Source organism: Augochlora pura, chromosome 8 (assembly GCF_028453695.1).
Source record: "Augochlora pura isolate Apur16 chromosome 8, APUR_v2.2.1, whole genome shotgun sequence".
In the NCBI taxonomy this organism is placed as follows: domain Eukaryota; kingdom Metazoa; phylum Arthropoda; class Insecta; order Hymenoptera; family Halictidae; genus Augochlora; species Augochlora pura.
This window is the reverse complement of record NC_135779.1, coordinates 7,210,314-7,222,878: the sequence shown is the minus strand read 5'-3', so window position 1 is coordinate 7,222,878 and position 12,565 is coordinate 7,210,314. Positions and strand designations below refer to the sequence as shown.

At 37.9% G+C, this 12,565-nt stretch overlaps 4 protein-coding genes across 8 annotated transcripts; 2 read left to right on the top strand and 2 right to left on the bottom strand.

The window, feature by feature from the left end:
- Nucleotides 1-400: 400 nt before the first annotated feature.
- Dnaseii (deoxyribonuclease II) lies at nucleotides 401-3,047 on the bottom strand. The gene is made up of 7 exons (XM_078188701.1): nucleotides 2,984-3,047; nucleotides 2,286-2,398; nucleotides 1,896-2,073; nucleotides 1,082-1,574; nucleotides 911-1,013; nucleotides 687-825; nucleotides 401-620 (listed from the first exon to the last, which is right to left on the bottom strand). The coding sequence occupies exons 1-7, from the start codon at nucleotides 2,987-2,989 to the stop codon at nucleotides 516-518; spliced, it is 1,137 nt and encodes a 378-aa protein (XP_078044827.1). The 5' UTR covers nucleotides 2,990-3,047; the 3' UTR covers nucleotides 401-515.
- Nucleotides 3,048-3,776: 729 nt separating this feature from the next.
- Nucleotides 3,777-9,033, top strand: Vav (Vav guanine nucleotide exchange factor). Of its 3 annotated transcripts, none has more exons than XM_078189229.1 (9): nucleotides 3,777-4,215; nucleotides 4,393-4,916; nucleotides 4,988-5,056; nucleotides 5,228-5,354; nucleotides 6,205-6,567; nucleotides 6,648-6,968; nucleotides 7,025-7,429; nucleotides 7,519-7,787; nucleotides 7,868-9,033. In XM_078189229.1, the coding sequence occupies exons 2-9, from the start codon at nucleotides 4,507-4,509 to the stop codon at nucleotides 8,226-8,228; spliced, it is 2,325 nt and encodes a 774-aa protein (XP_078045355.1). In that variant the 5' UTR covers nucleotides 3,777-4,215; nucleotides 4,393-4,506; the 3' UTR covers nucleotides 8,229-9,033. The 3 variants fall into 3 exon arrangements, with proteins under 3 accessions (XP_078045355.1, XP_078045353.1, XP_078045352.1); XM_078189227.1 differs by lacking the exon at nucleotides 5,228-5,354 and adding an exon at nucleotides 5,827-6,016 and having other exon boundaries at nucleotides 3,785-4,215; XM_078189226.1 differs by lacking the exon at nucleotides 5,228-5,354 and adding an exon at nucleotides 5,827-6,016 and having other exon boundaries at nucleotides 3,795-4,215; nucleotides 6,642-6,968.
- On the bottom strand, nucleotides 8,208-10,779 carry LOC144474417 (torsin-1A). Its single transcript, XM_078189233.1, has 3 exons — nucleotides 10,120-10,779; nucleotides 9,767-10,032; nucleotides 8,208-9,630 (listed from the first exon to the last, which is right to left on the bottom strand). The coding sequence occupies exons 1-3, from the start codon at nucleotides 10,307-10,309 to the stop codon at nucleotides 9,028-9,030; spliced, it is 1,059 nt and encodes a 352-aa protein (XP_078045359.1). The 5' UTR covers nucleotides 10,310-10,779; the 3' UTR covers nucleotides 8,208-9,027.
- Nucleotides 10,778-12,494, top strand: Cyt-b5 (Cytochrome b5). Of its 3 annotated transcripts, none has more exons than XM_078189237.1 (4): nucleotides 10,778-10,905; nucleotides 11,010-11,161; nucleotides 11,239-11,426; nucleotides 11,713-12,494. In XM_078189237.1, the coding sequence occupies exons 2-4, from the start codon at nucleotides 11,021-11,023 to the stop codon at nucleotides 11,795-11,797; spliced, it is 414 nt and encodes a 137-aa protein (XP_078045363.1). In that variant the 5' UTR covers nucleotides 10,778-10,905; nucleotides 11,010-11,020; the 3' UTR covers nucleotides 11,798-12,494. The 3 variants fall into 3 exon arrangements, with proteins under 3 accessions (XP_078045363.1, XP_078045364.1, XP_078045365.1); XM_078189238.1 differs by having other exon boundaries at nucleotides 11,239-11,456; nucleotides 11,674-12,494; XM_078189239.1 differs by having other exon boundaries at nucleotides 10,783-10,905; nucleotides 11,674-12,494.
- The last annotated feature ends 71 nt before the right edge of the window (nucleotides 12,495-12,565 follow it).

Genomic DNA, 12,565 nt, shown 5'->3' with positions numbered 1-12,565 from the left:
CGCGAAGGTAAAAGCTTGCATCGACGAGAGCCGGCCACGAAAAACCATTCGAATCGTCCGTAGTTACATTCGATAAATTCGCGTCGCTGTCTCGGTTCTTGCTCTACCGCCGGGCACTCGCCGCCGTTAGAACTGAATTAGTGCGCCGGGGCACAATGCCAAACCCGTATCTAGATGAATGTATACCAACACAACCGTCGCGCCCATCCGCGCTATCGTCTCCCGCAATTTACCGAAAACAATAAGCACGCGCGCAACGTTCGATGATATACAAGCTCTCTCGCGAGAAATATTATAAACTGTGCCAGTGCCGCTCCGCCCGCCGTATTTCTCGCCGTTTCACCAACCCGAGAATATCTGTAGGCCCTTGTGAATTACAATTAACGACGAGTGTCCTGTGTTCCCGCGACGCTCGGTTACGGTAATTTTATTGCGCTAGACTCACAGGGGACGTACAGGTTAATGAATTCTACTCTAGAGCTCGATCGGCATTGGCCGTCCAGAGAACACCTCGATTACGAAGGACAAGGCTCCACGTCGTTTATAGCATTCCGAAAGTCGAGCCATAACTGCGGATACTTGAAGCACACGGCTCCGCCGCCTCTGGAGTACTGCGTGTCCTGCGAAGAAACAACCATCGAGTATACGATAATAAGCGGAACAAAGTGAATGGCGTGCACGCTCACCGCTCTGTTGATGTCGCCGATGCAGGTCATTTGGGTGGTCGTTTTATTGGTCACCGTTATGGCCCATTTCGAGTGGTCCCGGCTGCTCAAAAAATTTATGTTCGCCGCCTCCAATATCAGGGATTTCACGTTGTAGACTCTATACAACACAATGAAAAGATTAATCGGATTATCTCGATTTTCCAGCAGTCGACGCGTTTAAAAAAAAAAGTATCGATCTCTACTTTCTGCCGGAGCAACTGGAAGGAAGCTTTCCCCGGCCGTTCAGCCAGGATTGCACGTACAGATTCGTCTGCAATTGTGGCGCAATGAAGTCAGCATACAAATCTGAAAGCAGCACCGCGTTACGCAACCGCGAACCAAACGTTTCATCTCCGGAACAGTTGCCCGGTTACCTTTCTGCCATTTGCTGCCTTTGGCGAACGAGGTGAAGTTCGTAGATCCCACAGATATTATGGTTTCTTTATTATTGTACGGGGCCGTCTTCACCCGTTTCTGATTGGTTGCGTCCTCCAATACCGGATACTGTTTGCCAAGTGATTGGGGTACGTTTTTCGAGTAGACCGATATCTCGTTGTACATCAGCTGCTTGCCGACGACATCGAACTGATGGCTGTTGAGCGATATGCAAAGAAAACTCTGCCCGTAAAACGTTCCGCTTTCCGGATAAACGTAACTGCCTTCGATCGTCACGTCGTCTCTACTAGGAGGTCGCTTTAATATGCCACCTTTTGGTACCGGTGGGAAACCGGGCACGCTGTGAATTAACCAGAAGCCCTGATTGTCGTTAGCAATCACCACGCCCTTCGTGTGACCGTACTTGAAGACCGCCGGTCCATCCGGCGGGCTGTCGTTGTACAGAGTCCACAAACTTTTGTTTTCATTCGTCTGCAAGCATGAACGGTCGATTAATTTCGTCGGAAAATTTCTTGAATCAAGTTTGTCTTGAAAAGAAAATCAACTCAACAGACCAGTTTTAAAGACTCGTCCGTTTTAACCACATCCGCCCAGATGTGGTTTCAAAACAACCGCTGTTTAGTTCTGGATTTTACGTATTTATGAGAAAAATGAGTACATGTAGTTGAAAACAATAGAAAGTTTAGACCGATCGATTAAATTGATTGAACAAAGATCGAATCTTCTAAGTTACTCCTGTTTCTTGCATACGGATCGGCAGTCTACTAATTAGTTTCTATTCTATAGACTTACTCGGTTGTAAAGAGGCGCTAATGTTAATCCAGGGATAGAGCTGTTCGAACCAATGGACCTTGTGGACAATCGCCAACCGGTTTCGACGCTTTTGTTTGTCACGAACAAATACGCAAGACCTTTTCTAATCAAGGGATTGCTACTCTGCGTCGTTTTTGGTAACTTGTACAACACGTACCTAAAAGATTGAATGTCGTGGAGAAATTTTGATGACGCGTGCCCTCGTTATTGAGTGCTCATTCGACGAAGCGATTGAGAAGTCGTTCGATAATTTTTAAAAGCGCTCGTGTCGATTTCACGCATTACCGATGGCTCGCAAACAGATCAAAAATGTGCTCGATACAATCTGTGCAATTAATTGAATTAAATAAAAATTGTGCAAACACCTACCAGTCGACTGGCGAGTTAGCTTCGTCTTTACATTGCAGACGATCTTGGCCGTTTACAGCATTACAGATGATCAGCCATGCAATCGTGTGACGCAAAACACGCACGAGAGTGAGCTGAAATAGCGAAACAAGTATTCAGTTAAGCGTCATTCACAAGCGTTACTCATGAAGTGAAGTCACGCTGCGATTTTAAGTTCTGTTCTCCGATAATCATCGCGTCGAATACAATTATACGAGCCCTTAAATCTTGGAAACCTTAAACACCATTTTCCTCCTGCACAGAAATTATAATTTTACAATTAATATTCTATCCACCGGAAGCAGCACTATAGCTACAGAATAATTGCTTAGACAATACTTACTGCTCGAACATCGATTATTACAAAACTATTAGTCTAACATAGCAGCTAACTTAAGTTTATCTCTGATACGTAAAACGAATTCATCAATTTCCATTACGTTACAAACTGCAGGCGACTTTACAGTAATAAATAAGAAAGAAACAGTATTTCGTTTGCTTTGATAAATCGAACGAAATTCAAATTCAAATTTTCCTTCGTTTCTTCCCGGGCTAAGCTTCAAACAAACCCGTAAAAGTCTACTGTTCGCTAAAAAAAGTTGCGATACAACCGCGAGTAAACTTTACCGTAAATATCGATGTTAAAAAATAGTGTAAATTATGTAAAGTTACATACGTACCGACATTTCTTACAAGCAATATCGAACACTGCTGGTTAGAGTCTGTCCATTGGGCTGGCACAGGTCTAACTGTTCCCAGCACCGTGCGGGGTACATAAACGAGGCATTGTCTTTACGTCACTCCACTTTGTTCCTCCCATTGGCTGACCGGCCAGTATACAGTCATCTTTATTACTCGCCTCTAACCCTTAGTATATCTAAATGATTTTTATCAGAGAAATTAGTGATTAAAGAGTACTCGCAGGATACGAAAATGTTCGTACGATCACTCTCCTGCATCTATATCGGGCAAAGAAAGTTTATATGCTGTCGCAAATATACCACGATAAATAATTCATACCACGTTTACCACAAAGTATAATGTAAGTTCTGGAACGAATCATCTACTTCTGAAAATATAATGATAGCGCTTTTATCCGTAGTGGGAAAACGCTAAAACTGGTTGACAACATTACCGACGGTCGAGTTTTGTTACAGTTTCAGCATTGTGCTGTGCCATATTAATTGGCGCTGTACGGACTCTAAAAGATGCTTCGCGAATTCGCCACGGGTGACGTCGATATCGTAGTGTAATTTGCTCTGACGGCACAATTCGGCTAGCAGTTTGAAAGCTTCGCCGCATACTAATTGGAGCTGTACGGACCTCCAAAGAAACCTTTCGAGACCTGCCATAAGCGGCACTACTTGTTGCTTAATGGCGCCATTTTTATATTTCTGGAGCAGATAATTCTTGTCAGATCTTACGTTGTGCCTTACGATAAAACGCCAAGAAGAAAAATAACAGCAACATTTGAAATATCTTGATTTCAATCGGAATCTTGAATTTCGAATACCGCTGACTCCATTCAAGGAACATATAGCTCCATCTATTGCCGAATGTTTAAAGTGAATGGTGGTAACGAGATTTATGATATGATCGACTGCATTGAAACAGCAATATGGCGGTCGTAAGCCACAGTGGGCCGAATGTCATAATATCACAATGAGAAAACAAGACATATCGTGTGATGAAGTAGACGCATATTAACAACCGTGGCTCAACGAGATGCTTTCTTAGCGATGACACTGTCTACAGAACATTTGAAAGCAACACGACGGACACTGTTGAGATACCTCTAGGAACCGACAGAGAACACAATAATGAATTCTTCTATTACAAGACCTGTTACAGTATATTCGTAACGCTGACAAAAGAACATAGAAACGAATTGCAAATCCTCCGGCGGATGGAGGTATGCGTATGAAACCACTATCTCCTTTAATCATAGAATATCAGGAATGTATCTTATCATAGTAGATTTTTGATAGTGCTATCAACTATAGATTGTAGCCTTCAGTTTTCCTTTGCAATTATATCCGCTAATATGTTTTCGATAAATCAGTTGAAAAACACTTTTATGTTCCCACAGATTTTCAGTGCTATTGGAAGCACAGTTAAGATTCTACGATCTAATGCACAATTACAAATTGAAGAAACTCGTAGTCTAAGCTTTTAATATTTCGTGTGTGCTACATAAGTAAACATGAATCAAATAGACAGTGATTCGGATAATGGAAGGGGCTGGCACGAATGTGCCAAATGGTTGACCAGATGTGGAGCATTAAGAGCAGATCACAAAGCCAACTGGCCAGAAGCGACTGCGTTCGATTTAGCTTATACATTGAGGGACGGCGTACTGCTGTGCAACCTCCTGAACACAGTGGATCCTGGTTGCATAGACATGAAGGATGTGAACCAGAAACCGCAGATGGCACAATTCTTATGTTTAAGGAACATCAAAGTATTTCTGTCCGCATGCTCAATGATTTTTGGACTGTCTGAATCAGAACTTTTTGAACCTTCCGTTTTGTTTGATCTGTCGGACTTCCATCGTGTACTATGTACTTTATCCGCTTTGTCCAATTGTCCCCGTCTCAGACGCAAGAATATTCCGTGAGTAAATTGTTATTTAAAACAGATTGCAAATTGAAACAATTTTACTATACAATATACTTCCATTGTAGCGGTTTCACCGTAGGACACTATAGATCACAAGAAGATCTGTACAAAGATTTGCAAAGTGCTGGAGCAGGGTATGTATCTACGCTATTTATAAACTACTGTACATTTTACAAGTGCTATTGGTTAAAGCAAATTATTTTAAGAATATAAATGAATGTATCCCATGTAATATACAACAGCACATGTATATACATATGTGTTGCACATTGTAACTCGACAGTAACTTCTGTCAATGGGTTTAGCTCCATAGCAAGAACGGTAGCATTTACCATAAAGCCTAAGGGTATGGATGTAGATGAATCCCAAGTATATCAAGAATTACTTTGCTTCTCGAGTAATTCTCAACACGACTGGCCTTCCGCGCAGAAGGTATCTGTCGTTTGTAATTTCACGGATTGTAGTGTTACACAACCAAAGTACCAAACATCACTGTAATCTGCTATCGAAATTGTCATCGTTTTCATATAAAATATGTTTTATGTAAACCTTTCATTTATCATCAAGCTATTTACAAATTAGTACAGTGATACTGGCACCACTGTTTTCAAGCAGTAGGGCATGATTTACGTAAAATAAACTACTTAAATATTTCTACTAGTATTAAAACGTCAGCAATGACCATTCAATTGATCATGAAAGTAGTCTCGATCAGGAGATCTGATCATATTTTACGTGACTCAGCCTGTATAGCATTTGCTCCAAAGTTGTTTGTATTGAGCTATATTCTTTGTTCTGAACAATATGTATTTTTGCTAGAATTAGTTTTAAGTTTGCCGGAAGTTTTATTTTTGGTTCGTGCATGAATAGTGCATGGCTGTTCGTTCATGTTTTTATGCTAAAGCCGCGAGGACGAAGGTCGCCGCAGAAGGTTTAGAAGGCGAGAAGGTGATGAAGCAGGTGGAGGAGGGGACAATGAAGATCCGATCAGTGAGGAAGACGGATACGGAGCATTTTGCAGCCATGCTCAAGACGAGGAGATCTACAAGGACCTTTGTAGTCTGCACATGCCACCTCCTCCATCTGACGTAAAGGTCGTTAAAATTTTTTTATTTTATTTACTTTTTATCTATACAAATATATTATTTATCTCAATGATCTTATAAAGTTGTGTAAGCCATTTGATGTCGATCATTGGTATTGTTACGCTTTATAGTACTCTGCATTCTATATATTTTTATTATGAACGAATCCCTTTTTAATGCACTCTCCTTGTAAATAGAATGGTATAATCTCCGGAGCCGGAAAACGCGATTACGTGATCCAGGAACTCGTTGAAACCGAGCGAAATTATTCGAACGTCCTTAACGATTTGCTCAAGCATTTTGCTAGACCTCTCACATCGTTGTTGCGGGATGAAGAATCGCAACGGATCTTTTTCGGCATAAAGGAACTTGCAGAAATTCATGCCGGTTTTCATAGTCAGCTCCGGAAAGCCAGAGGAGGTGTTGCTCTGGCTCAGGTTTTTCTTGATTGGCGAGAAAAATTTCTCATCTATGGTGATTACTGTGCGAATCTAACTCTCGCGCAAGAGACACTGAAAGATGTTTGTGCACGTAACGAAGTAGTTAATCAAGCAGTTATTGTAAGTTTCCCAACACCTTCGTCCAACCCGCATAATACACGTTTTACTATATATAGTAATTAATTATATACTAGCTACAGGAGCGCCGAAAAGAAGCTCAGAATCGTGAAATCAAGTTGCGGGATATACTCTCTGTTCCTATGCAAAGAGTGTTGAAGTATCATTTACTGTTGGATAAACTAGTAGAAGAGACTCCTATCGAATGGCAGGAAGATAGAAACTATCTTGCGAGAGCTAGAGATCAAATGATCGATATAGCGCAATATATTAACGAAGTAAAACGTGACTCCGATACATTGGACATTATAAAAGATATACAGGCATCGATAATTGATTGGAACATCCCGGAAGATGCACAGTTAAAGGACTTTGGACGTTTGCTAAAAGACGGAGAACTTAAGGTATTATCTCAGCCAGCTTGTTAAAAAACGTAAACGACATGTTGATTACTTTACAGGTAAAAGCCCATGATGACCACCGAACGAAGGCCCGTTATGCATTCGTCTTCGAACAAATAGTATTAATTTGCAAAGCGGGTAGAGGAGAACAATACTGTTACCGTGAGACTTTACGGCTAGATAATTATAGATTGGAAGATGTTATCACAAGACGAACATTAGGCAAAGATGCACGATGGACTTATCAGTGGTTGATAGTTCACAAACAAGAGTTGACAGCATATACATTGTTTGCCAGAACAGAAGAACAAAAGCAGCTGTGGATGAAAGCGTTGCAGGACGCAATGGATAACGTTAATCCATCCGCCTGCCGTAACACTAACCACAAGTTTAAACTCGTTACTTTCGAACGACCCCTCAGTTGTCACCGATGCGGAAAGTTCTTGAAAGGTCGCATATTTCAGGTATAATCGATCATCCTTGGTGAATCAAGCTAATCAACAAATAATAATTAATTAACAAAATTTTGTTATGATGTCTAAAATTAATTCAGGGCTATCGGTGCGAAGTGTGTCGCTCTGCTGTACACAAACAGTGCATTGCACAATCAGGCCGATGCACGCCAGTGTCGTTGCCACCACCACCGCCACCTCTACCATGCGAACGTGCTCTGTCAATGAAATTATGGTTTGTAAATGAAATGGACCGGGATTCAGCTTCTAATAACTTAGAACATCGAGAAGACGGTACATACATGCTGCGAATGCGGCCAGCAGGACAATCACGTATGAAACACGAGACAAATTACGCTCTTAGTCTCAAGTAAGATTTACATAAAAAAAAAAGTTTTGTACATATGTTAGTCAACAAAGAATTCTATAACATATACGTTAACATTACAGGGCAAATGGAGCAGTTAAACACATAAGGGTATTTAAACGTGACGTTGATGGAGCTGATTTATACTATCTCAGCGAATCTCGTTTCTTTAAGAGCGTAGTCGAACTTGTCGAATATTATGAACGGGCATCGTTGTCGGAAAATTTTGAGAAATTAGATCAACGTTTATTGTGGCCATATAGGCGTGTGGTCGCCAAAGCGCTATTCGATTTTCGTGGAGGAGAACGTAATCAGTTGAGTTTACGACGAGGTTGTAGAGTTGTTGTATTGAGTAAAGAAGGTGATGCCAAAGGATGGTGGAAAGGAAAGATAGGAGATCAAATAGGATTTTTTCCAAAGGAATACGTTAAAGAGGAAAAATGATAAATTTTATTACTTAGGTATTTTCAATATGATAGCACGGACGATTCTCAAATATTTTTCATATTAATCGTTTCATCGTGCAATCATAAATTTATTAAAACACTCCCCAGTAGAGAACGAAAAAAAAAGATTAACTATACATAGTATATAAATATATAAATATAATATAATACATTTTTACATTGTATAAAATAGAGATAAATTCATTCATGCATCAATATCATTATAAGTACAGTTTATTTTATTGTTCTCTTTACTCGAGGTTGTACCGTATCATTTAATTATACATATAAATATAAAATACATTTGCGTGTATCAGAAGAGCATATAAAAACGACTATATCTAGTGACTTGTATAAACGAAAGGAATGAAATATTTTTCGGTACGATATGACTTTTAGAAAGGAATTTTAGAAAGGATGATTCATAAAGATCAAAGTTGTCTATCGTTGTATATTAGAATCACGTGGAAATATATTATATTACCAAATGTTCATAATTTTAGACAACTTTCTTCCTTTATGATTATATTTTAAAGTTAATTGTGGAGTCTCAATTGTATATACTGTAATTCCGTATTGTTAACAATGCAAATTTTAACTATTTCTTAGATATATATATATAAATATATATATATACAAATACATACACAAGTATCGCTACACACATTACAGTAGCAAATTCATTGTACTATTTTTTTAACTGTTACACATATTTTCTGATTGTGCCAATGAGAATAATAAATAAAATTTAGTTCTTATTCAAACGTTAACATAAAAAAAAATAGTGCTTTATGATCTTATAATTCACTGTTTTGTTTCTTTTTTCTTCCATCATATATAATAGCAGCTACCTTTTGTTCTAATCTTTTACAACCAGACGTTGCATAAAGATTGTGGGGATCAGGTCCAAAAATCACATAGGATATCCCAGATTCTATCATATCTATAGAAGGATCAATGTCTCTGTTTACAAAAGCTTTAAGTAAGCACTGTTTAACATGTGCTTCTTCAAGTGGCAAAAAAGGCACATAGTGATCTATGAGATTAGTGTCAATTGTATCACTGTGACGAAGACCGCCTTTCTCATTAAATGCTCCAACGCTAATCAAATATTCAAAATCTTGAAGTTTAGCTTGGCTTCTATGTTTTCCTTCTTCCCAGAGTGTTAATAAGCGTTGTATGATTCGTGAGCTACCAGTATTTGATAAAAATATATATACTGCTTTTGTAGTGTTTATTACAGTACTGGAGAATCTCCATGATTTCAATTGAGCATTATAATCCACAAACGGTACAAGAGCATTTAATACACCTTCCGGCATTTTATCTACCTCATCAAATACAAATAATGACCGCTCACAATGTTTTAAACTGTTGATAATAGTTTTACGTAACTCTTCCTGTATTAGAACAAGTAAACATCAATATAAAAATCAGTTTTTATATATGCTTAAAGATAAAATAAAACATATATACATAAGAGCTTTCGTTAACTGGATATCAAAGTACTTAAAATCAACTGACAAGAAAGTGTACCTTGTAGTGTTCAACATCTTGTTCTAAAGGAAAATCATTGCGACCATTGAAGAAATGATAATATTGACTTTGTTCCCCTTTCTTGTAAAATGATCTGGCTATCATTTGAGCCACAAACGTTTTACCAGTTCCTGGAGGACCATGAAAGCTCATAACCAGAGCTTTTGGAGGATTGACTTGACTTAAATGTCCACGTAATGCACTTATTACTACACGATGAGCTATTTCTTGCCCGTAAAGGGTTTCGCTAAGGACATCATCTAATTCTGTAAATAAATATACAATTATGATAGATTTATCTTTGACACAAATGTATATATGTAATATTTATTTTTGTAATTTGATATACTCACTATTGACGTCGAATGATATGTATTTGTTATTACAACATTCCATGAAACTACATGGTACAATATTTATGGTTTCATCAAATACACCATATAAAGACGACAAGCCCTTTCTCCAAAAAGATTCACATTTCGAAGGAATTGTTACGAAACTGATAACAATGCATATAGGTACGAAGCCGGCAAACTTCATCATCTGTTATTATTCGAATGTACGACAAAAGTATTGTACACAACAAAATTTAAAAGTAACTTGTAATTGTAAAACATAAGTGAACAACAATAACTTTTTTCAAGGTAAATTTATGTACAAAAAAAATTTTCTGTTGTGTTACAAAGAAATCGCATTCAATTGATACTGTTACGTTATCACGTTTAACAATACATACAGTTAAACTAAACCGATGCATACAACTTTAGGCATTCGTACAATAAATAGAGATTTCTGATTGGTCTAATTTCTGGTCAGGGCATCTCATTACGAATTCGAAGATTATTGAAAATAATTTTTATTTAAGGTACAAATTTTATTGTAATTTATTATTGTTAATTGATTTTACAGTTACGGTGAAAGAAAAATGTCCACTGTTACTCGACGTTTTTCATTGCTATTATATGGATCAGTCTTACACAAGTTCGCATCGTCTACTAACTGGATCGCTAAATTCAGACCATTATTCAGACTGTGGCGGCAGCTAACTGATAAGCGGTCGAAAAATTTTCCGCACTCAGCTCAGTTCAGCTCGTACCAGTATTTTGTAACAACCGTTGTACATAATTATTTCAATTGAGGTATAGGCGTTAATATTTAGCTCGCGTTCTTTTCTTTCTGCATGGTGGTATTTCTCCATACATACATACTTAACAATTTTCAAAATAATATTCTTTTCTGACAGAAGGAGATAATATGGAGTCAGAAAATACTGAACCCGTTACCGCTACCACTCGAGTATACACGAAAGAAGAAGTAGCTAAACATAACACCCATGACGATTTGTGGGTTATCATTCACCGTAAAGTGTACGATTTGTCTATGTTTCTGATTAAGGTTGATATAGATATAATTATAATTTCTTCATTTCAACGTTTTATTGAAAATGTTATCAATTATATTTAAAATTTCAGCATCCAGGAGGAGTAGGAGTTCTTTTGGAATCGGGTGGTCGAGATGCGACAGAGGATTTCGAGGATATCGGTCACTCTAAAGACGCTAGACAGATAATGAGTCATTATAAAATTGGAGAACTTGAAGGGCTGAAAGAGGGAGACGAAGAGGAAAGGGAAGAAGAAGAGGAGACTAATAACTGTGCCCCGTATGTACTACTTAATGAAACTAACTCTAGGTGGGCAATTGTGAAATTGATGTTACTGCATATCGGATAGCACAATTGATATTCTAACAAGTTGTGCCAGCGTGCTTACTAAATTTATAACAATGCGGTTGCGGGCTTGCTTTTATATACAGCTACAGGGTGAGAGTGTTGTATCTGCGAATTATGCTTGTGCTGTCCGACCTTGTAACATTATCGAAAAAACTTAAGGAGTGTAATATGTAAATAGTCGATCCTGCAACGTGTTGTGACGATTGGCAAATTGCAGTGGTTCTTGGAGATCTTGGCTGATACCAATTGCACTTGGAGTTTTGGCTACTCTTGTCTACCGTTACTTTATTAAAGCACACTGAATCATTCCTGATATTTATTTTTTGGTAATTCGAAGAGAGATGAAGAAGAGATCTGAAGAAGATTTTATGTATATTGCACATTATTATAATTTTTTATATCATGGAATTGCACATACAAACTGGCCTAGCGCAACAGAGTATACAAAACCAGAGAACTTATTTGCTCAAACGAGGACAAGAAGTTCATGCATATATGTACATTACGATTTGGGAAACATAATGAGATGTTAGGTACGGTAAATAGTAGACGGTAAAAATGAAAGATTATTGGAGGCAGCATGGAACAATAAGGATAAAAACGGAACGCTAACGAGAGCATCAAACCTAAAACGTTAATGGGAGAATGCTGTACACAGATTTATATAATATAAATGTTTATAGAATACCAGTGAACTGACAACAGATAGAAGGACAAATTTCTTTAACATCATTGCGCAGTACTTCCTCAGAAATAACAAGATGGAAGAGGAGGTACACAGATTGAACGAAACAGTGAATTTAAAACGATTTTTCACTCATACAAGTGCTCTTGCATTCAGTATTAAAAGTCGCATGTAACAAAAATGATTAAGTAAGTTGGAGAGAACGGAAAAAAAGGTCCCAAAAAATAGTCGTGCATTTTAAAAACACAGCATATTACTGAATATTTATTGTAAATTTTTGTGTATTGTATAAATAAACTACTTTTTGTTATGTTTCTTGGATGTATTCTTGAATTACACACTGTTCTTCAGAATTGAAATACTTTATTAACAATTGCAAGTTCAC

What these genes read in the sequence shown, in the direction of transcription:
- Cyt-b5 (XM_078189237.1), top strand. Translation starts at nt 11,021, where the DNA reads ATGGAGTCAGAAAATACTGAACCCGTTACCGCTACCACTCGAGTATAC. An exon ending in TGTCTATGTTTCTGATTAAG is followed by an intron (nt 11,162 to 11,238) that starts GTTGATATAGAT and finishes TTAAAATTTCAG; the next exon opens with CATCCAGGAGGAGTAGGAGT. An exon ending in GAGACTAATAACTGTGCCCC is followed by an intron (nt 11,427 to 11,712) that starts GTATGTACTACT and finishes GGCAAATTGCAG; the next exon opens with TGGTTCTTGGAGATCTTGGC.
- Vav (XM_078189226.1), top strand. Translation starts at nt 4,507, where the DNA reads ATGAATCAAATAGACAGTGATTCGGATAATGGAAGGGGCTGGCACGAA. An exon ending in CTCCTCCATCTGACGTAAAG is followed by an intron (nt 6,017 to 6,204) that starts GTCGTTAAAATT and finishes CCTTGTAAATAG; the next exon opens with AATGGTATAATCTCCGGAGC. An exon ending in AATTACGCTCTTAGTCTCAA is followed by an intron (nt 7,788 to 7,867) that starts GTAAGATTTACA and finishes TTAACATTACAG; the next exon opens with GGCAAATGGAGCAGTTAAAC.
- LOC144474417 (XM_078189233.1), bottom strand. Translation starts at nt 10,309, where the DNA reads ATGATGAAGTTTGCCGGCTTCGTACCTATATGCATTGTTATCAGTTTC. An exon ending in CATATCATTCGACGTCAATA is followed by an intron (nt 10,033 to 10,119) that starts GTGAGTATATCA and finishes ATTTATTTACAG; the next exon opens with AATTAGATGATGTCCTTAGC. An exon ending in AAGATGTTGAACACTACAAG is followed by an intron (nt 9,631 to 9,766) that starts GTACACTTTCTT and finishes GTTCTAATACAG; the next exon opens with GAAGAGTTACGTAAAACTAT.
- Dnaseii (XM_078188701.1), bottom strand. An exon ending in GCTAACTCGCCAGTCGACTG is followed by an intron (nt 2,074 to 2,285) that starts GTAGGTGTTTGC and finishes TCAATCTTTTAG; the next exon opens with GTACGTGTTGTACAAGTTAC. An exon ending in TCCAGTTGCTCCGGCAGAAA is followed by an intron (nt 826 to 910) that starts GTAGAGATCGAT and finishes TGTGTTGTATAG; the next exon opens with AGTCTACAACGTGAAATCCC.